Genomic DNA, 22,202 nt, shown 5'->3' on the forward strand with positions numbered 1-22,202 from the left:
TCATGAAGCGGCCATCAGGAGGTGAGGCCTCTTACTGCTGAGAAGCAAAGTGCTTTGTCCTTCACTCCTGAAACACTGCTCTGTGCTTTAAGGATGTGTGCTTGTAATAAAGCACTTGGAGGGCAGGTATTTCCAGACTTGAGCAGAGGGTAGCGCACGCAGTAGGTGCTCGGTAAATATTGGGCAGGATGACTACGCCTGAAGGTGGAAGAGGCAGTAAACTCATCTTCAAGGAACCAGCATGACACAAATCTCCTGCCCTGTCCTCTTTTTTCTCAGCAGGGACAAAATGTGAGCTAAGGAAGAACCAACTAAGTCACGGACCATTCCTCCCCCAGCCAACGTAGCTCAGCTTCCCTCCTGGAGAGGTGAGAGCCCGGTGTGACAGCCCAAGTTCCCTTTGCTCCACCCCCTCTCTTTCCCCCAAACACAGAACAGAAATTCACCTCTGCCAGCGTTGTTTTCAAGTTCCTGCCAGACGGGCCACACACACAGGACACATGGCAGGCGGCCCTCAGCTCGCCTCTGCGGGGACCGTGATCACAGACACCTCTCTCCTCAGCATGAAGCACCTCAGCTCTGCGCCCTGGGCCGCCCTGGTCCTCAGCCTGGCCTTTGCCTCTTTCCACCCGGCTTGCTTGGCAGGTAGAACTGTGAGCTTTATTCTCGCCACGCTGGGAAGAGGAGGGGAGGGGAGGGGGGAAAGAAGGAGGTCGGAGAAGGATTCCTTGGCTAGGGTTGGTCCCGCACAGAGGAAAGAGGAAACAGTACTTTCTCATCTGAAGGATCAGGCAAGAGAGGGTAGGGTGGGATGGGAGTTAACTTAAGACCAGCGTCAGCCAGGATGGGAGTAGCCACCTCTGCTGGCCTTTGCCACAAAGAGTCTCTCCCATCAGGGGGCCAAACTGGACTAAAATGATCTCTTTGGGTTGCTGTTTCTCAATGGCTCCTTGTCAGCATTAATTGTGTTGCAATCCCATATTTCGTGGTTGTCATCTTGCTTTTGTGTGCCCTCTTCTCACCTAAGGACCTCTATCCCTCCCTTGACCCTGTGCGCCCTTTGCAACTTTCACAAAACCTCAACACACAAAGCTGTTGTATGCTGTTTAACCTTCTCCCACCTTGCCCAGCTCAGGAGATGTTGGGTTATGTCCCGATTTTCTTGTGGAGGCTGAAAGGGGATGTTAGGTGGCCTCCCCTGTCTTGCTCTCCCAGGCTGGGCTCTGCGCATCAGGGACCTTGGTCACATTCTCATGCTCCTGGTTTCTGCCTCTGGCTTTGATCTTGCTCCTCAGAACAGTCTGCCCTCCTCTCTGACAGACAGATTCTCCCTCTCTTGAAACCAATCCTCGCCGTCCCCCCTCCAGGGTGTATCTATCTCTCCCATCCTCACAGTCTCTCCTATGGAGGTTCAGAGCATGGGCTCTCAAGCCACTGAGCCTCAACTCAACTCTGGCTTCCACAACTTACTATGTGACTTACTGTGTGACCTTGAGCAAATTACTTACCCTCTCTGGGCTCCAGTTTCCTCATTTCTAACATGGAGATAATCATAGTGCTTATATATAGGTTTGTTGTAAAGATGAAATAGGTTACTGAATGTATCAACTTCTAATAAAATAGCACATGGTAAACCCTCAATGAATGTTAACACATTCCTTTTATTTTCCAATTCACCCCTCCCCAGATAAGAGTGTTTTCTGTTTACCTGGCCATGCTTAAGAGAGGGCCTCAAACACTTGACAAATTTAACTGCACTGAATGGTTGGGTCTTGCCAGCAGCCTTTACTTTGGAAGTGACTCTAAGTGGGACCAGTCCCTGGCTGGCTTTGCTTATGAGGGAGGTGGGTGATGTTTAAATTCTTAAGAATTTGTAACAGGGTATTTAGTTTGAACCATATAAAATTTCTGATACTGAATAATTTTTGACCTACAGACATGGCAATTTCATATGGTTGAACCTAATATTAGTATTCCATTAACTAGGTTTTTTTCCATTCACTAGCTCTAGACTGGGACCACTTCCATTCTAGGGTAGAGGGGAGATGAAAGTCAGGGTCAAGGAAGTTATTTGGGTAACAAGGGAAATTAAAACATTGAGGAATCAATTTTTCCAAAGCAAATAAAGACCAAGCTCTAAGGCATTTAGCTGTAAATAATTTACAGTAACAATCAGATTGCATCAAGGTAATTACTATACGTAAGCAGGACATTGGGGTGGCTGGGGTGCATGGCATAAAATTAGTCTGAGCAGCAATTTCATGGCTTTGGCTAAACCAGAAGTTTCCTCCTGACTCGTCCTGCTATGTGACAACAAGCAATTTTGAAGGACATGTTAACCTAGAGTCAGTGGGGCCTGGAGAGTTCCAAACTTTTTTTTTCATTCCCAAAGAAGCAGATTGAACAACAACATAATTTCCAGAAAGATTCTTTTAAATGGTCTCTTGGTTTTGCTCTACCTAGATCAGCACTGTCTAACAGAACTTTTTTTTTTTTTTTTTTTTGCGGTACGCGGGCCTCTCACTGTTGTGGCCTCTCCCGTTGCGGAGCACAGGCTCCAGATGCGCAGGCTCAGCGGCCATGGTTCACGGGCCCAGCTGCTCCATGGCATGTGGGATCTTCCCGGACCGGGGCACAGACCCGTGTCCCCTGCATCGGCAGGCGGACTCTCAACCACTGCACCACCAGGGAAGCCCATAACAGAACTTTTTTGATGATGGAAATGTTCCATATCTATGCTGTGCTTCCAATATGGTAGCCACTAGTCACATGTGGTGATTGAGCACTTGGCATGTGGCTGATATGACCAAGTAGCTGAATTTTTCATTTAATTTTAATAAACTTAAACAGCCACAATAGTTAGTGGTCACCGTGTTGAACAGAGTAGACTGAGAACATCTACCTTCTGTTTTTTCCTTTTGTTTTTAATTTTTGGCCACACCCCATGGCATGTGGGATCTTAGTTCGCTGACCAGGGATCAAACCCGCACCCCCTGCATTGGAAGGCAGAGTCTTAACCACTGGACCACCAGGGAAGTCCAATCATCTCCTTCTTATTCTCAGTGATGAGAGGGAACATGGGCCATGGTTTTTCTCCCTTGGGGATCCTTATGTTCATCTCCATAACCCCTCCCCACCCCCCAAACTCTGATATTTCTGCTAAAGTGCTTTTTATCATTGTGCTCCTTGCTTATTAATCAAGGGACAATTCTAAGTGCTGCATATTCTAGAAACCTCTCAACTTGCTTGTAGGGTGTTTAATTAATTTTTTATTATACCCTCTCTCTGAGTAATAACATCATACTCATCATAAATAATCAAGGTCAGACTTCAATGTTTATTAGTTCAAGTTTTTGAAGGAAACTGAAGCTAGTTACGAAAAGACATTCCAGATTTTTAAGTGACTGTGTTAATATATACTAGAAAAAAGTTTATAGATGTATCTATCTGCATGGAAAGCAGCTAAAAGAGAGTGTTTAGAGGCCCTTGGTGACGGAAGGGACATGAGATATGAAGATAAAGCATCTCTGAATGGGACTAGGGAGTGATAGGAAAAGGGGAGTGTGTGAGTTTGCTACCCAACAAAATACCACAGCCTGGGTGCCTGAAACAACAGAAGCTTCTTTTCTCACAGTTCTGGAGGCTCCAGGTATCACCAGGTTTGTTTTCTCCTGAGGCCCCTCTCCTTGGCTGTGCTGGGTCCTCATGTGGTCTTTGCTCTATGAGTTCACATACCTGGTGTCTCTTCCTCTTCTTACAAGGACACCAGTCATATTGGATTAATTTAACCATTTAACCTTAATTGCCTTTTTAAAGCCCTATTTCCATAAAATGGGTTAGGACTCCAACCTACGAATCTGGAGGACATAGTGCAGGCTATAACAGAGGGTTAGCTTTGTTGCATGAAATTTCAATGTACCTCTACCGGAACTTCTATAACACTTTCATAATACTCACTACTGATTCAAAAAAAGATTGCAAACTCTATGCCTGAGAATGGCTCCTCCTAATGCCTGAGACTGTCTTCTGTCTTTTCTTCCAGAAGCAAGCAGCAGCAGCAACTCAACCTTGACTGTCCACCATCCAGGCCTTGAGACCCTGGAGCAGTGCCCCAGTAAGCTTCTCCTGGCAACCTCCCTAACCCCAGGGCTCACCCTGGAGCAGGGAGGGACACTTAAGCCTCCTTGCTTTCTGCTCATTGGCCTCGGGTGGCTGAGCGCCTGCCTGGCCCTCCTGTGCACCGGCGTGGTTTGTTCACAGCCCCAGAACTGTCTGCAGAGCATGTCTAAAAAGCTCTCTTGGGCTTGGTCCCCATCTAAGCTCACACTCTTTGGTGCAGGTGGCTTTAATGGCCCATCCCCAGGACAGCAGTCAAAATCCCCGACTTCAAATGCTTATAGAAATTTAGAAGTGGAAAGACCCTAGACATCAGCCAGTCCAACTTATGCCCAATGCGGGAGCTTCATTCTGGTACCCTTTGCATATTTGTGTTCATCCTCTATTTGAAGACTTCCAGTGGCAAGGAGCCTACTGCTTCATAAAGCAACCATTGCTATGCGTGTCTAATTAACAGGAAGTTTGCCTTATTCAAAGTTTGGCTCCTTGATTCTGCCTTCATTGAATGACCAAATGTGTTTACTTCTAAGCATTTACAAAGGAGGGTAATAGGCAGTATCATGTAGAGGTTATGAACATGACTTTGGACTCCTACAGGCTTGGGTTTGAATTCTAGTTCTGCCATCTCGTGACCTTGCGCAGGTGACAGCCTCAGTTTCTTCATGTCAAACAGCAGGAATAACTGTGCCTATCACTCTGTGAGGAATAAATAAGGTAACGTGTATAGAGCACTGAGCCTAGTACATGGCGTGCTTTAGTAAAGGGTGGCTATTCTATCATTACTGGTCTCAATGTTATGAATACTAGAGAAGAGCTCGGGGGAGGGGAGGCTGGTGTGATGTTGCCATTCTTGCTCTCTCTTCCCACCAGATGTCGACTTCTGCCCACAAGCAGCCCGGTGTTGCCACACCGGAGTGGATGAATATGGCTGGATCGCGGCTGCCGTTGGTTGGAGTCTCCTGTTTCTCACCCTCATCCTGCTCTGTGTGGACAAACTGATGAAGCTAACTCCAGATGAGCCCAAGGACTTGCAAGCATGAGACTTGGAATCTTTGTCCCAAGAATGTCAATCACCACCAAGCTGTTGGTAATAGCAGGCAGGGATAGCGCTAATGTGATTTCCATTACTTTAAAGTCTTTTAATCCTTTTTTGTTTGTTTTTGCTTTTGTTTTTGTTTTTGTTTTGGCCGTGCTGCGGCTTGTGGGATCTTACTTAGTTCCCCAACGAGGGATCAAACCCGGGCCCTCGGCAGTGAAATTTGGAGTCCTAACCACTGGACCTCCAAGGAATTCCCAAAGTCTTTTCACCCTTAAACTTCAGTTAATTTTAAAAGGGAAAGAAGAAGGAAATGGGGATCCAAGGAAGACAAGACCAGTGCTGCTGTGGTCACACCTAATCTCAAAAAGCACTTGGGCCCTTTATAATCTGATATCTCCCTGATCATCTCCTTGCTCAAGATGGCCCCCATGAGAATTGCTTGTAGTTTAACCATCGCCTTCTTCTGGCTTCCAAGGGTGTGGTACACGAGAAACATAAGCTTCAGTCTTTTAGTCAACACATTCGAAACAGAACTCAGAACCTTCTCACCAAAAACAAGGTGTTGTCCTTTGTCCCTTACTTCAGTCAAGGGCGTCATTGTCATTTCAAAATGTGAACTTCACCTTGGACACCCCCAGCTTCCTCACCCCCATGTCCGATGCTTCTCCAGCTCTTGTTCTTTCTCTGATGCATCTCCCATGGCTGTCCTACCCATTCTCCCTGCCGGCACCCTAGTTCTGGCCTTCACTACACCGTCTGACCATCATGTCAGGAATATTTCATTTCATTCTCTCTGCCTTCAGGATCTGCACCCCCAGCTTGTCACTCCCCTCATCCCAATGTCTTCCACTTCTCTGCTGTCATTCCGTCTTCTAGGGTGGCTACTTCCACCTCCACCTCCAGAATGAAGGCCATTCCTCCAAGTCCAGCTGTAATGCTTGCTCTGCCTGCAGCCTTCTCTGCTCGTCTTTGGGAGACCAGAAGCTGGTGGTCTTAGGGCATTTCTGTGCTGCCCTGAGCACAGCCATTGTGAATGGGCCTCTTCACACTCTGAGACATAATGTTTTCCAGTGAACGGATGAATAAGCCAATGAATAAGTTCTTGCCCTAGATGAATTTATGATCATCGCTCTGCATTCAGAACCACTGTTTTTCTATAGATGGTTGACACAACTGACCTCTGGAGGAGCTACTTGGTTCCTGCTCACTCAGGGAATCCCTCACGACCCGGGTGTCCCCCATCACTGTGCACTCTTCCAGCGGGAGTCAGGAGGGTGGGTTCATGAGAAGGAAGAAAGGACAGTGACTCTTTCTTTATGAAAACATGTCTGCCCTTTGAGAGCAAATATGTGTTTCGAATGGATAAAGTCTAAATAATCATAATACAGAAAAAAAAAAGAAAAGTCAGAGGCCTCTGAAATAGGAAGAAACATTTTCTAGAGGTGGCAAATGACCCAAAGCCCACCGATTGCTCTTTCAGGAAGTCTGAATAAATTTCCCTGACAATGGGAACTAAAGAATTGCCTGGCACATTTTGCTGTCTTCTGAAGAGCCAGATAGTTTCAGAATCTCAGTTGTTTAATCAGTGAAACGGGATGGATTTATTGTTCCTAAGGGTTAATCATGTGGACACAAGTGTCTATGTAAGCCCCAAGCGATGTCATGGACAAACACGTGGATGTGTGTTCCACTTTTTTAGAAACTGAAGGAAAGCATTTCCACAATACATGAATGGTTTAATTCCTTTGAGATGAAAAGATTCAGCGTGGAGCTCACTTAGATTTAATATCTGTGAACATTTTTGAAATAAATCAGTGTGCAATAGTGATAAGAGCACGGGCTCACAAAAGCAAAAAAAAAAAAAGAAGGGAAATTAAGATTTATTTCTAATGAATGTGAATAGAATTGACTCATGTTGCCTTGCTGAGCTTCAATTTTCTAAGTGGAAAATGTAAGAACTGGACCGAATACATGGTTGCAAACTAGGTTCCAAAAGCTCAGGGAGCTATTCAAGGTGCCTCATGAAAGCGGGTGTGCATGAGGCCCTTCCTTGCAACCAGAGCAGCAGGGCTCTAACCTGTTTTACACGTTTGTGGACCTCTGTGGCAAGATTGCATTTGCTGCCTTAAAGAACGGACAGTCAGAGCACCAGGTGGCGCCTGGGACAACGTGTAGATTCTTTGACTACACTGAAATGAATTGTGTGTAGTTGCTGCCACTGTCACACTAAAACTTAGGCATTTTGTGAATTGCGTTTCTTTCACAATAGGAAGGATAGATCAAATCCAAACAATCACTTTTTTCTTTGAGACTGGAAAGAAAGATGGTGATATAATTTGATGGTTATGCTACCCAGATGCTGTCTCTCGGATCCACCCGCAACATGGAATCTCTTTATTCTAGCAAAGCAAAGGTTTGTCAGGAAATTAAAAAGGAAAACCTGAGGGAGATAACTGAGGATCAACATCCATCTAAGAGCTTCCTGGGATAAGGCAGCAGGACCTGCCTAACAGTAGATGTACTTTTCATTTAAAAACTTTGCCCTCAGTAACCAACGCTGTCCTCAGCACCATTACAGGTGACACAGGGCACATCCAGTTTGGGGCATTTCTAAATATCTCAAAATGCTCTACACAGAAATAGAATATTTAAACATTAAGGTGTGACACAATTATCTGGCTTTTAAAATCATCTTCTTTAAATCTATTCATTTTTAGATGCATGATACCCAAGGACAAATAAACCAAATATATACTTTTCTTTTATGTATAGAAATGTTATGCCATGCAAAATTAATTAAAAACAAGTCTTAGGGTAACTTGGGCCTCTTTTCCACAAAAATATATATAGACATATATTTAAACTTAGAGAAAGAACAATCTAGAAATTTTTTTGATGAAGAACATTTCTTTCTGTTGGAGGCCTGGCTTCTATTTTGAAGTCACATATACAGACAGTGACATTCCATGGGTCTTCATCAGTGTGTGGTAGGAGTGCCTTGTAGACAATCTCTACCCGACTGTCTACAACCAGCCTTACCTGGCTCAGCCCATCCTCCACACTTCCTTCCAGAGTGATCTTTCTAATCCATAAATAAGGGATCGAATCACTCTCCCCTGCCTAAAATCCCCCAGTGACTTCTCACATCTGACAGAGGAACCTCCATACTCTTACCTGACCCATAAGACACTCTCTAGCTTTACCTGTTCTATATTTTTCACACACACCCAGTTCTGAATTGTTTCAGCTCTCTCACTATCCTCCAAACCTTCATTCTTGCTGTTCACACAGCCTGGAACATACGCTCCCCAAGAGGCAGATTTGCCATGAACCAAGAGAAGCTAAAATTTCTGGTCCCCTTTCTTGCATGCCCCCCAACCCAAGGTCCTCTACCTAATTTTGTATTCTAAATCTTGTATGTTTTCATTTTTTTTAAAGCGGGAACTCTAATTGCATACGTTTTAGGTCGTAAAACCAGACCTGCTCTTGCTCTTCCCTCCCCTCTCCCTCTCCTGATTGGATTCATTTGGTTTACTGGGATTGGTCCTCCAAGTCAAGTTATCCCTCCTCCCTGGATGGACACACACACACACGTGCAAGCACGCACACATGCACACCCTACCTCAATGGCCTGTGCTCACCTCTAGGGCAGCACTGTGAAAAAGACTCTCTCCTTAAGGGAGTGGAGAAAAAAGAAACCCTCCTACACTGCTGGTGGGAATGTAAATTGGTGCAGTCACTATGGAGAACAGTGTGGAGGTTCCTTAAAAAACTAAAAATAGAGCTGCCATATGATCCTGCAATCCCACTCCTGGGCATATATCTGCAGAAAACCATACTGTGAAAAGATACTTGCACCCCAATGTTCATAGCACCACTATTTACAATAGCCAAGACATGGATTCAACCTAAATGTCCATCAACAGATGACTGGATAAAGAAGATGTGGTACATGTATACAATGGAATACTACTCAGCCATAAAAAAGAATGAAATAATGCCACTGCAGCAACATAGATGGACCTAGAGATTATCATACTAAGTGAAATAAGTCAGAAAGAGAAAGACAAATATCATATGATATTGCTTATATGTAGACTCTAAAAAATAATACAAATGAACTTATTTACAAAACAGCAACAGACTCACATAGAAAACAAACTTATGATTACCAAAGGGGGAAGGGGGAGGAGGGATAAATTAGGAGTTTGGGATAAACAGATACACACTACTATATATAAAATAGATAAACAAGGACCTACTGTATAGCACAGGGAATTATATTCAGTATCTTATTAGAGCATATAATGGAAAAGGATTTTTAAAAGAATATATATATATATATATATATATATATATATATATATATATATATGAATTACTTTGCTGTACGTCTTTAACACAATATTGTAAATCAACTACACTTCAATCTTTAAAAAAAAACACACAAAGACTCTCTCCTTGACCAAACTCCTTTGTGCCTTCTTGTCAACTAGACCTCATCCTAGCCTATAAAAACCACAGACTCTCAACACAAATGATTTCATCCCCCCACATTAAAGGCTTGAACAAACACTAACATATTTTCTAACAGCTCAAGGCTGCATCCCTAGGATGACCCTAGCCTCTCTTTTCTCAAGGCTGCCAAAAGAATTTGCTGTTTGTTCTAACCAATGCCTGACAATAGGTCCCTGAGCATATTTTCTTAGAACATTTACTAAAAAGGGCTTAGTTGTGAGTCCTTCCACTGTCCCTTCGAGGTATCTCTCTCTCCATCTATCTACCTATCCATCCATCCATCCATATCTCCTACAACTCAGGACCTGAAACCTGTTCCTTTAAAATTTATTCATCAAGGATAGGTCCTTGGGCTTCCCTGGTGGCGCAGTGGTGGAGAGTCCGCCTGCCGATGCAGGGGACACAGGTTCGTGCCCCGGTTTGGGAAGATCCCACATGCCGCAGAGCAGTTGGGCCCATGAGCCATGGCCGCTGAGCCTGCACGTCCGGAGCCTGTGCTGCACAACGGGAGAGGTCACAGCAGTGAGGCCCATGTACCGCAAAAAAATTTAAAAAAAAAGAAGGGTAGGCCCTCTGGTCCCCGGTCTCTGTGGGAGGAAAGAATCCTAGCTTCAGTGTCTTCCAGGTAGCAGGTAGAGCTGGCCTGATCAGCATTTACACTGACCAACTCTGTAATTTCCCAATTCCCTGACTCTTCTGAGCCCCACTCACCTCTCCCTGTAAAATGCCCAGCCACCTCTGTACAGTTGAGTTCAGTTCATCGTGGCCTCTCTTATCTATGGCAATAGTTATAGTTCTTATTCAGATCCGTCCTCACCACCTTAGTGTCCAGCTTTGTTTATCTTTGACGACTGAGCACTTTGGACTATAGTATCTACATGCTTGCCTTTCCCACTGGTCCCTCTGAAGGGACCAGTGGTGTCTTTCACCTCTGATTCCTTCCGCCTAACCGGTGTGCAGCAAAAACTCAATAAACATCTGATGAGTTAGTGAATCAGAGGAGACCCACGAGTGTGGCCTGTGTAAACCACAGTGAAGCAGAAGAGCTGTGAGGACAAAGAAAGAGGCTCTTGGGAAAATTTGAGGTTTCAAGGTTGGGAAACATTTAAATTATTGTTTTCATAAGTTCCTAAGTATACATAGTTAAGTCACTTGTGGAAACAAGTATCTGGCAGACCTCCGCAGAAAGTTGATTCCATGATAAGAGACTAAATATACAAATGGACAAGGGCCAGACCATATATAAGAATAGAACTTTAACCCAGAGTCTGCAGCAACCAGTCCAGGAAGCCAACCCACTACCCTCAGCAACTAGTCCAGGAAGTCAAACAACCTCCATAGCAATCGGCCCAGCCAGCCAGGATTTGGTTAATAATGGACAGCTTCAGACAGTTTAATTAATCAATTCTTGCCCCAACTTCCAACTTGGGACCAACCACAGAAAGCCAAATAAGTACCCCTGACCAATCACATAGGATGCCCTGCTCCTACTTAGCCCATCTACAGCCATCCCATGCCAGCAGCCTCCGATGGGGCACACCTGAAGACCTGAAGTCTTCCCCCTTTCACCATCAAGCTCTCCCACCCCACTGCCTGCCTTCGAGTCTCTGCCAAATGTAAATGATGGTGGCCGACTCCCCGAATGAATAAATAGCATTTGCTTGTTTTCAGTTGGGTGGTCTTGTTTATTTCCACCGTGACTATTTGTTGAACTCTTTGTTGAAACATTTGTCCTGTTCTTTGTACCCTGCAGGAGATCTTTTTACCTCAGAGATTCCTGTTACCAGGTCAAAATGAGAGAAGCTATTGAGAAGGAGTGTTAGGCTGAGTTGCGTGACCCCCAAAATTCATATGTTGGAATTCTAACCCCCACCCCGTACCTCGGAATGTGACCTTATTTGGAAATAGGGTCATCGCAATTATAATTAATTAAGATGAGGTTACCCTGGAACAGACCTCTATTGGGCCTTTAATCTGATCTGTCCTTATATAAAAAAGTTTTTTTGACACAGACACAGACACACACACACACACACACACACACACACACAGGGAGGACAACGTGTGATGAAGGCAGAGATCAGGATGATGCATCCACAAGCCAAGGAATCCCAAAGGTCGTCAGCAACCACCAGAAGTTGGGGGGACGGAGCTAGGCCTGGAACAGATGCTCCCCACGGCCCTCAGAGGGAACCAACCCTGCCGACACCTTGATCTCAGGCTTCCAGCCTCCAGAACAGTGAGACAGTACATTCCTATTGGTCTTAGCCACCCAGTTTGTGGTATTTTATCAGAGCAACCATAGCAAACTAATACAAGGAGTATGGTTTTTTTTTAAAAAAAGAGCAGTTTCAACTTGAAACCAAGGGGAGTCTTGTGCCCAGGGTTTGCAATGCCTGGACCACAGACATGAAGTGATTGAACGTGAACAGATAGGCAGGATGGTTTCCCATGGAGCTTCAAGCTGTGGTCATGTGGAGTGAGTGAGTGAGTCACACTTGGGGACCAGAGACCCAGGTCGTCTTCCTGCACCTCCCCATGGCCCAGGATGGCTCTCCTCTCCCACACCACACATTACCTATTCAAGAACAGGTCAGGAGGGTGGAGATGCTGCCTTGGAAGACGGGACGACTAGAGGTGGCAGATGCTAGCCCCAGGGTCACACACATCCTGTGCATGGCACAAAAGCACCATTCCATCCAGACTTACCTGCATGAGGGCTGGGAGTGGCCAGGGTGGAGAATGCAGGACTTGAGGGCTCTCATGTAAGTCCTGGGGTAGCAGGAAGCCCCCTTCTAGAAAACCCTATAATAAACCCACACTGCACCCATGGCTGTGCACACTGTCGCCTTGTTCTGGCCACACCTGGGACCCCTGAGCTCGCTTCCCTCACCGGCCCACTCCCTACTTACCGCCTGACACTGCCACGCTTCGTCCCCTCCTGCCCCACTGCCCCCGTCTGACTCTGAATGGTCCTGGGCAGAGGAACACGGAGTGTTTGAGAAGCCAACGCAGGGCGCCTTGGGAGCACATGAGCGGGAGAGCGAGTATGGGGCCGAGGCTGCTACCAGCTGGGATCAGGAAAGCTCTTCTAGAGTAGCTCCGGTTGATCATACACACTTACTCAGGTTTCCTTGAGGAACGGGCACCTTTTAAAAGTTGCATAGAGGTGGCCTAAGGGATGCCAAAACCTAAGAAAAAAGAAATGACACGTAAGATGTAATATTTGGTTTCAATTACAGGCTTGTCTGGTACAAAACACACTTGCTATATAGCATATTTGTAAATGCATTGTTTAAACTGTACTGAAATGGGAATTCCCTGGCAGTCTAGTGGTTGGGACTCTGCACTTCCACTGCAGGGGGCATGGGTTCAATCCCTGGTTGGGGAACTAAGATCCCACATGCCGCATGGCACGGCCAAAAACAACAACAACAAAAACAAAAACAAACTGTACTGAAAAGGCTAAAGTTAAAAAAAAAAAAAAACTTGATCACAAACAATACTCCATAATGGCCAGGCTGATAAAGCGCCATTGATAAAAAAGGCCACAACACAGATGCGACACTGTCGGTAGACTACAAACGTGCAGTTATGCAATTTCCACGGGCAAAGAAGCCATTCCTATTCCTCACTAAAGCAGCCAGGCCCACAAATGCAATTATATTTCTTCTGTGACATGTTCGTTTCTCTCAAGAAGGAATAAGAGCTAAACTGATTCTATAAACATAAGCAACTATTTCTCTGTTTTCACTGATTGAGCAAGTAGCTTATTTCTCAAATTTTGTATTGTTATAAGCAGTATATGAAATACAGAGAAAAATTATACTTTGAAGATGCTGAGATCAAATATTCTTTTTAAAAACTGAATTATAAGTTATCAAGCTATGCAAAGACATAGAGGAACCTTAAATGTATATTACCAAGTGAAGGAGTCCAATCTGAAATGGCTACTTATTAAATGATTCCAGCTATATGACATTCTGGAAAAGGCAAAACTATGGAGACAGTAAAAAAGATCAGTGATTGGGGGTGAGAAGGGATGAATAGGCTGGCTGGTCACAGAGGATTTTTAGGGCAGTAAAACTATTCTGCATGATGCAATAATGTAGGATACATGTCATTACACATTTGTCCAAAACCATAGAATGTACGCCAAGAGTGAACAGTTATGTAAACCATGGACTTCGGGTAATAATGATGTGTCAGTGTAGGTTCATCCATCGTAACAAATGTACTGCTCTGGTGGGAGATGCTGAGGGCCGGGGAGGCTATGCATGTGTGGGCAGGGGGTATGTGGGAAATCTCTGCATCTTCTGCTCAATTTTGCTGTGAACCTAAAGACCTAACCTAAAGAATAAAGTCTCTTTTTAAAAGTGGATTTACAAGTATCTGGGAGAATCTTAGTACTCACTCCAGAGAAGGGTGGTTATTTTATGCATCAAATTAAATATCCTTGAGTTTAAAATCTTGAACAAAAGACTACTTATACAAGGATAACTTCCGTACCATATGCACTAGCACCAAACTTTAATGCCTAACTTATTTTATCAAGTCCATTCTTAGGATCACTGAATAAATCAAAATTGTAAGTACCTGTTTACTCTTAAGATAACTGTACTCATTTATTTACTTATTTATTTGGGGGAAAATGTCTGATAGCCAATGGTCAACCCAGCTTTTCTTCATTTTACTCTTTATTCACTTTTACCCCCATTTCTCTCTCTCTCATTCTCCTGCGCCCACCCTCTAAGGCAACCATATTGGTCCCTATATGGACTCTTATAAAATATGAAGTATTATTATAAGTTTAGGTACTTCGAATTCACATAAGCTAGATTTCATCCTGCCTCTTACTTTGTTCACTTGCTAGTAATGTTTTGAAGATCTGTTTCTACTTCTATGTCCATAAGTCCAGAGCTTCTAGCTGCTACACAGGATTCTACTATGTGAGCAACCACGGCTCACTTCACCATTTCCGGGGAGATGGACACCCAGGTTGGCTCCAAGCCCACCTCCACATCACACTGCCACGAAAATCCTCAGAGGCTCCCATTATGGGCTTGGGAATGTATTCCCCAGGGCAATACTGCCAGCTGCAGTAACACACGGTCACAGGAGAAACACATTCTTAATTAAACTAAGTGTTACAGGATAACTTGCTTTTTAAATCAACATACAGATATTTCATTTTGTCCCAGAAACTGAAACTGACTTTTCATTGATTCTATCTCCCTGTTCCAGGATAGACATCAATCGTATCCACGCCTCATCCAAGAATAATACACATAACATTCCCACTGTTAGATATTGAATTTGATTTATTGAATTCAATTTTATCTTGAACATGAAGACAACACTGCTAATCGATTTGTACCAGAGTTAGCATTTTTCTTTTAAATGTGATTTTTTAAAAGGTTAGCTATAACAGAAATTCTATGCAAGTGTGCATTTTAGCTGAATTGAAAAATAAAATTTACTGCCCTGTTACTCTATTCCTGGCTCTAGAGCAGATTTCTCACCTTCAGATATACCAGGCTTGTGCCAGGATTGGGGAAATGTGGAGAAGCTGTTTTGTTCAAGAAAGCAATTCTGATGGACCTTTTTAGAACTATGATGAGACCTCAGTGTATTTTTCCCAGAAATGAACCAAAACGTAGCTTCGACTGGTCAGTTCTGAAAGTCTGTCCCAGAAGTGAGAACAAACAGCAGAGTGGGCTATGAATCTGGATGACACCTGTGTTCCATAATAAGATGGTGAGGAAACCTCAGACATCGTGACTTACAAGGCTTATACTGAGGGTATTTCAGATTCTATAAAACACTAGAATGTAAATGTCAGAGAGGCAGGGGTTTTAATAATTTTAAATCATTTTTTAAAACACCTTTATTGGAATATAATTACTTTACAATGTTGTGTTAGTTTCTGCTGTATAACAAAATGAATCAGCTATATGCATACGCATATCCCCATATCCCCTCCCTCTTGCATCTCCTTCCCACCCTCCTTATCCCACCCCTCTAGGTGGTCACAAAGCACCAAGCTGATCTCCCTGTGCTATGCGGTTGCTTCCCACTAGCTATCTATTTTACATTTGGTAGTGTATATATGTCAATGTTACTCTCTCACTTTGTCCCAGCTTACCCTTCCCCCTTCCCGTGTCCTAAAGTCCATTCTCTACGTCTGTGTCTTTATTCCTGTCCTGCCCCTAGGTTCATCAGAACCACAGTTTTTTTTAGATTCCATATATATGTGTTAGCATACAGTATTTGTTTTTCTCTTTCTGACTTACTTCACTCTGTATGACAGACTCTAGGTCCATCCACCTCACTACAAATAGTTCAATTTCGTTTCGTTTTATGGCTAATACTCCATTGTATATATGTGCCACATTTTCTTTATCCATTCATCTGTTGATGGACACTTAGGTTGCTTCCATGTCCTGGCTATTGTAAATAGAGCTGCAATGAACATTGTGGTACATGTCTCTTTTTGAATTATAGTTTTCTCAGGGTATATGCCCAGCAGTGGGATTGCTGGGTCATATGGTAGTCCTATTTTTAGTTTTTTAAGGAACCTCCATACCGTTCTCCATAGTGGCTGTATCAATTTACATTCCCACCAACAGTGCAAGAGGGTTCCCTTTTCTCCACACCCTCTCCAGCATTTATTGTTTTTAGATTTTTTAATGATGGCCATTCTGACTGGTGTGATAACTCATTGTAGTTTTGATTTGCATTTCTCTAATGATTACGGATGTTGAGCATCCTTTCATGTGTTTGTAGGCAATCTGTATATCTTCTTTGGAGAAATGTTGATTTAGGTCTTCTGCCCATTTTTGGGTTGGGTTGTTTGTTTTTTTGATATTGAGCTTCATGAGCTGCTTGTATATTTTGGAGATTAATCCTTTGATTGTTGTTTCATGTGCAAATATCTTCTCCCATTCTGAGGACTGTCTTTTCATCTTGTTTATGGTTTCCTTTGCTGTGCAAAAGCTTTTAAGTTTCATTAGATCTCATTTGTTTATTTTTATTTCCATTTCTCTAGGAGGAGGGTCAAAAAGGATCTTGCTGTGATTTATGTCATAGAGTGTTCTGCCTATGTTTTCCCCTAAGAGTTTTATAAGCTGGTTTGGTGGTGCTGAATTCTCTTACCTTTCGCTTGTCTGTAAAGGTTTTAATTTCTCCATTGAATCTGAGTGAGATCCTTGCTGGGTAGAATAATCTTTGTTGTAGGTTTTTCCATTTCATCACTTTAAATATGTCCTGCCACTCCCTTCTGGCTTGCAGAGTTTCTGCTGAAAGATCAGCTGTTAACCTTATGGGGATTCCCTTGTATGTTATTTGTTGCTTTTCCCTTGCTGCTTTTAATATTTTTTCTTTGTATTTAATTTTTGATAGTTTGATTACTATGTGTCTCGGTGTATTTCTCTTTGGGTTTATCCTGTATGGGACTCTCTGTGCTTCCTGGACTTAGTTGACTATTTCCTTTCCCGTATTAGGGCAGTTTTCGATTATAATCTCTTCAGATATTTCCTCACACCCTTTCTTTTTCTCTCCTTCTTCTGGGACCCCTATAATTCGAATGTTGGTGCATTTAATGTTGTCCCAGAGGTCTCTGAGACTGTCCTCAATTCTTTTCATTCTTTTTTCTTTATTCTGCTCCCTGGCCATTATTTCCACAATTTTATTTTCCAGCTCACTTATCTGTTCTTCTGCCTCAGTTATTCTGCTATTGATTCCTTCTAGAGTAATGTTAATTTCAGTAATTGTGTTGTTCATCACTGTTTGCTCTTTAGTTCTTCTAGATCCTTGTTAAAGGTTTCTTGTATTTTCTCCATGCTGTTTCCAAGATTTTGGATCATCTTTACTATCATTACTCTGAATTCTTTTTCAGGTAGGTTGCCTATGTCGTCTTGATTTATTTGGTCTTTTTACCTTGCTACTTTGTCTGCAACATATTTTTTTGTCGTTTCTTTTTTTTTCTTTTTTTTTTCTTTTTTGATGGGTGGTGCTGTATTCCTATCTTACTGGTTGTCTGGCCTGAGAAGTCCAGCACTGGAGTTTGCAGGCAGTTGGATAGAGCTGGGTCTTGGTGCTGAGATGAGGACCTCTGGGAGGCCTCACTCTGATTAATATTCCCTAGGATCTGAGGTTCTCTGTTAGTCCAGCAGTTTGGACTCAGAGCTCCCACCACAGGAGCTCAGGCCCGACTTCCAGTTAGGGGACCAAGATCCCACAAGCTTCGTGGCACGGAAAAAGAAAAAAGAAAGAAAGAAAGAAAGAAAAAAGGAGCAGTACAATATCAAAGAATAAGAAAGAAAATAAAATTAGAAAGATAAAAAATATATTAGGAAAATGAAACTATAGAAACAACTGCAACAAGGTAAAATAAAAACACAACAGAAAAAAGAGAAAAAAAGGTAGGGGGGAACAAGCCAAAAGGAGAGAGAACTAACAAAGTATAAAGAATAAAATAAAATTAGAAAAATAAAAGATTTATTAGGAAAAAAATATAAAAGAATCAACAACAATGAATCAACAAGTTAAAACAGAACCCCAATCTAAAAGAGGAAAAAAGAAAGAAAAAAAAAGTGCCTTGGCTATGGGGGCGGAGTTTAGGCAGGGGTGGAACTTAGGCAGGGGCAGGGTTTAGGGTGGGGTGGGACCTAGGCAGGTGCAGGGAGTGACGTTTCAGCGTGGGTGGGGCCTAGGCTCAGGACCCACGTAGATGTAAAAGGCCCTGGGTGGGGTGACGTTCAAGCATGGGGTGGGGCCTAGGCTCAGGACCTGTGCAGAAGGGGAGAGGCAGCAGGTGGAAAGGAGGGCCTCTGTAGTGTGGAGTTCTGGAGTTTGAAGGTAGGGCCCTGAGTGAGGGTGTGTGGGTGGGGTTTAGGCCCAGCAGGTTGGAGGGGGTCTCAGAGGGGGTCTCCGAGTGTAGAGGTAGTGCCCTAGGTGGGGTGTAGGGGCGGGGCTTGGGCTCTATGTGGCAGGAGGGAGCTCCGAGGGCAGAGGAGTAGGCCCCAGAGCCCAATAGGCTTCCCCAGTGCCTAAGTGGACAGGGAAAGGCTGGCCCCATTCCCTTCTGTTCCTTTGCACCCCTCCCCCACCATCTCCCCCAGGGTCTCCCCTTAACCTTGGGTGGGTCCCGCTGGGTGTAGGAACTCCTCCCCTCCCCCAGCCGCCCCTCAGGGGTGCTGTCCTAGAGGTCCAGCCTTTACTTTTGCTCCCCCTTCCCTCTCTCCTACTCCCTCAGGACCCACACGGCTGGAGAGGGCCTTGGTGGGCAGAGGATCAGGCCCGGGATCTCAGCAGGTTCCTGGGGGCCCCAGTGGGCAGGGGAAACCTGGCTATGCTCCCTTTTGATCCTTTGCCCTCCCAGCGGTTCCCCAATTTCCTCCTTTGGGTGTGGGATCCCTTCTGCTCCCCCAGCCACCCCTCAGGGGCGCCAGTCCCGTCCCACCTCCACTTCTCCTCCCCCTTCACTCCCCCCATACCCCACATCTTACCTGGTCGCTGGGGATTCCTCCCATCCCCTTAGGTGTCCGTGGTCCCCCACTGGTGCCTGCTAGGTGCCCTAATTGTGAGGAGACGTGAATTCTGGGTCCTCCTAGTACACCATCTTGACTCTGCCCCTTAAGAATCATTTTTAATATATTAAAATAATTTCCACAGACTTGATATACCACGGCAAGAGTTAAATTTTCCAGGGGACAGACAGAACCTCCCAGGGTACCCCAACATCTCCAATTTGCACTCAGAGTTGTCAGCCTTCCAGCCCATCTCTGGATAAAGCCATGTGGAAGGCAGCCAGCTCAATAGGAGCAAACAAACCTCTCACTTTCAGCTTCCCAAGGGCAATTCCCTTTGAAGAACCCTGGGGGTGAGAGGTTAGGGTGGGGTTGGCAGGGAGCCAGGTGGATAAGATCTGTGCGATGGGAGGAATTTGCATGTAAGGCAAATCAGACCTCCATGATGGTCTGAGGATGGTAACATTTTTTTCAGCTTCCTTGAGGTATAATTGACAAAATTTGTATATATTTAAGGTGTACAATGTGACAATATTTAAAAATTTTTTGCCCAGAGATGTTTAGCTCACCATTTAATGTTATCTACATAAATTATTTTTATGGGCATCTGTGGGTTTCAGTGAAACTCAAGGAGATAATGTAAGCTGACCAAAGTCACATCACTCTAAGTAGCTCAGCTTGGATTAAAAATATTAATAATAATAAATCTGATCTTCTCCAGGCTTGGAATTCTCTGCTTTAAGTCCTCATCAGCAAGACTGCCTGGGATACTGGGACAATGTAATGAGTCGCAGAATCGGAGTTGGAAGGGACCTTAGAGGCCAACAGATTTTACCTCCTCTTTCTCTCACACACACACACATGCATTTAACCATACCTCAAGAAAGATGACCTCTCTGCTTGGTGACCTCCAGGAAATGATGTTCATTGCATTATGAAAGAGCCCCTTAGGACTCCCCTGGTGGCACAGTGGTTAAGAATTGCCTGCCAATGCAGGGGACACGTGTTCAATCCCTGGCCTGGGAAGATCCCACATGTCGCAAAGCAACTAAGCCTGTGCGCCACAACTACTGAGCCTGTGCTCTAGAGCCCACGAGCCACAACTACTGAGCCCTGTGCTGCAACTACTGAAGCCCACGCCCCTAAAGCCCGTGCTCCCCAACAAGAGAAGCCACTATGAGAAGCCCACGCACCAAAACGAAGAGTAGCCCCTGCTTGCCACAACTAGAGAAAGCCCACAAACTGCAATACCCAACGCAGTCAAAAATAAATAAAATTTTTTAAAAAAAGAAAGAAAGAGCCCCTTAAAATCCATGTATATTGAAAACATAATAATTCAAAGGAAAAAAAAGCTTAGGAAATAATCTGGGAAAGTAGTAGTTGTGTAATGGAACCTACTGAGAAAAGAATACTAAATATCAAAGAACAAGGTCAAGGAAAGATAATTTGACTATGGAATATTATATAGATGTAAAATGATAACTATGAAAAGTATGTGAAAAATTTTTATTGGTCAAATTATAAAATATTAAGTATATATAAAAATACTCTATTACTCAATGCTGGTGAGGGTACAATGAAATGTATTCTCAAAGTGGACCTTGGGGATATAAATTGGTCCAGGATTTCTGAAAAATAATTGATAATATGGAATAAGACCCTTTAAATCTGTTCAGACCATTCACCTCAGTGATTTCACCTCTAGGAATTTATTCTAAGGAAAGGATCTGAAAATTAGACAGTTTATACACAAAGATATTTAGCACACCATTATGTACAAGAGAGAAACATTAGAAATAACCAAATGTTAAACACTGGGGGAATGGTTAAATTATGGTAGATGCAAAGAGAGGAATATTATGTAAATAAATAAATAAGTGTGTGTGTGTGTGTGTGTGTGTGTATCCCTTTTTGTCATGTGTGAGGATACAATGAGAAATCTGCAACCGAGAAGAGGTGCCTCACCCCAGTAGGCTGACACACTGATCTCTATGAGTTCCACCTCCATAACTAATTACACTTTTCATATTTAAGCAAGAATGGTGAAGGAGCCAGGAATTCTTCTGTTGAAGAGTCAAAGGGAATGCAAGTGACAACCACAAAACTTTACAAAGGAACAAATACAATCAAGTTGCTAAAGGAAAAAATGTTTTTAGTAAAGAAATTAACTCAGATACATGGAAGCTATAAGACAATGAATTATACAAGAATTTGGGGGAAAATGTCTATTTAGACATAAAATGATGGGTAAAAATAGGTCTTCAGTGACATGGGAAAATGTTTATGACAATGCTTAAGAAAGAAAACAGGATAAAAAATTGTATATAGAGTATATCCCTCAACTAGGTAAAATAGGAGGCATATGGAAAAGTCTGGAAGGAATCTCACCCAAACGTTGAGAGCTGCTTGAATAAGCTGCATAGTAACCTCAGGCAACAAAATACAGGGGAATATGTATGTCTGGGTAGCACGTGTATATGTGTTTAATTGTGAATTAAATACCACCATGTCTTCCAGCTTCAGTAAAACTTGTGAAGAGCTGAAACTCTGTTATAAGGTACTTGTATCACCTGTGAAGCAGTATAGTGTCATTTGCAAGTGGACCTGGATGAGTCATAAATATGTATTGCAAACTCTAAGGCAATTTCTTAAAAGAATAAAAATAGAAGAAAAATTGAAATGTTAGAGGAGAGAAATGGAATGATATAAAATGTTCATAAAACTAGAGAAGGCAGAAAAAAACAAAAAAAAAAACACAGAAACAACACAATCAATGAATGAAAACAGTAACAAATATGGCAAACATGTCCACAATCACTTTAAATGTGAATGGCCTTGACATGTATATACTGATGTGTATAAAATTGATGACTAATAAGAACTTGCTGTATAAAAAAATAAAATAAAATTCAAAAAAAATGTGAATGGCCTAAATAAACCAATTAAAAGAATATCAAAATAGATAGTAGAAAAAAAACAAGACCCAACTATACATTGTC

At 43.3% G+C, this 22,202-nt stretch overlaps 1 protein-coding gene across 1 annotated transcript; it reads left to right on the top strand.

Annotated features, from left to right (window-relative positions):
* The first annotated feature begins 479 nt into the window (after positions 1-479).
* Positions 480-6,603, top strand: TMEM213 (transmembrane protein 213). The gene is made up of 3 exons (XM_081244386.1): positions 480-645; positions 4,043-4,114; positions 4,987-6,603. The coding sequence occupies exons 1-3, from the start codon at positions 501-503 to the stop codon at positions 5,154-5,156; spliced, it is 387 nt and encodes a 128-aa protein (XP_081100512.1). The 5' UTR covers positions 480-500; the 3' UTR covers positions 5,157-6,603.
* Positions 6,604-22,202: the final 15,599 nt, after the last annotated feature.

This window comes from Mesoplodon bidens (genome assembly GCF_964165515.1).
Source record: "Mesoplodon bidens genome assembly, chromosome: 9".
Classification (NCBI taxonomy): Eukaryota; Metazoa; Chordata; class Mammalia; order Artiodactyla; family Ziphiidae; genus Mesoplodon; species Mesoplodon bidens.

Coding starts and splice junctions, on each gene's coding strand:
- TMEM213 (XM_081244386.1), top strand. CDS start 501: ATGGCAGGCGGCCCTCAGCTCGCCTCTGCGGGGACCGTGATCACAGAC. Junction 646..4,042: donor CCACCCGGCTTGCTTGGCAG/GTAGAACTGTGA, acceptor CTTTTCTTCCAG/AAGCAAGCAGCAGCAGCAAC. Junction 4,115..4,986: donor GACCCTGGAGCAGTGCCCCA/GTAAGCTTCTCC, acceptor TCTTCCCACCAG/ATGTCGACTTCTGCCCACAA.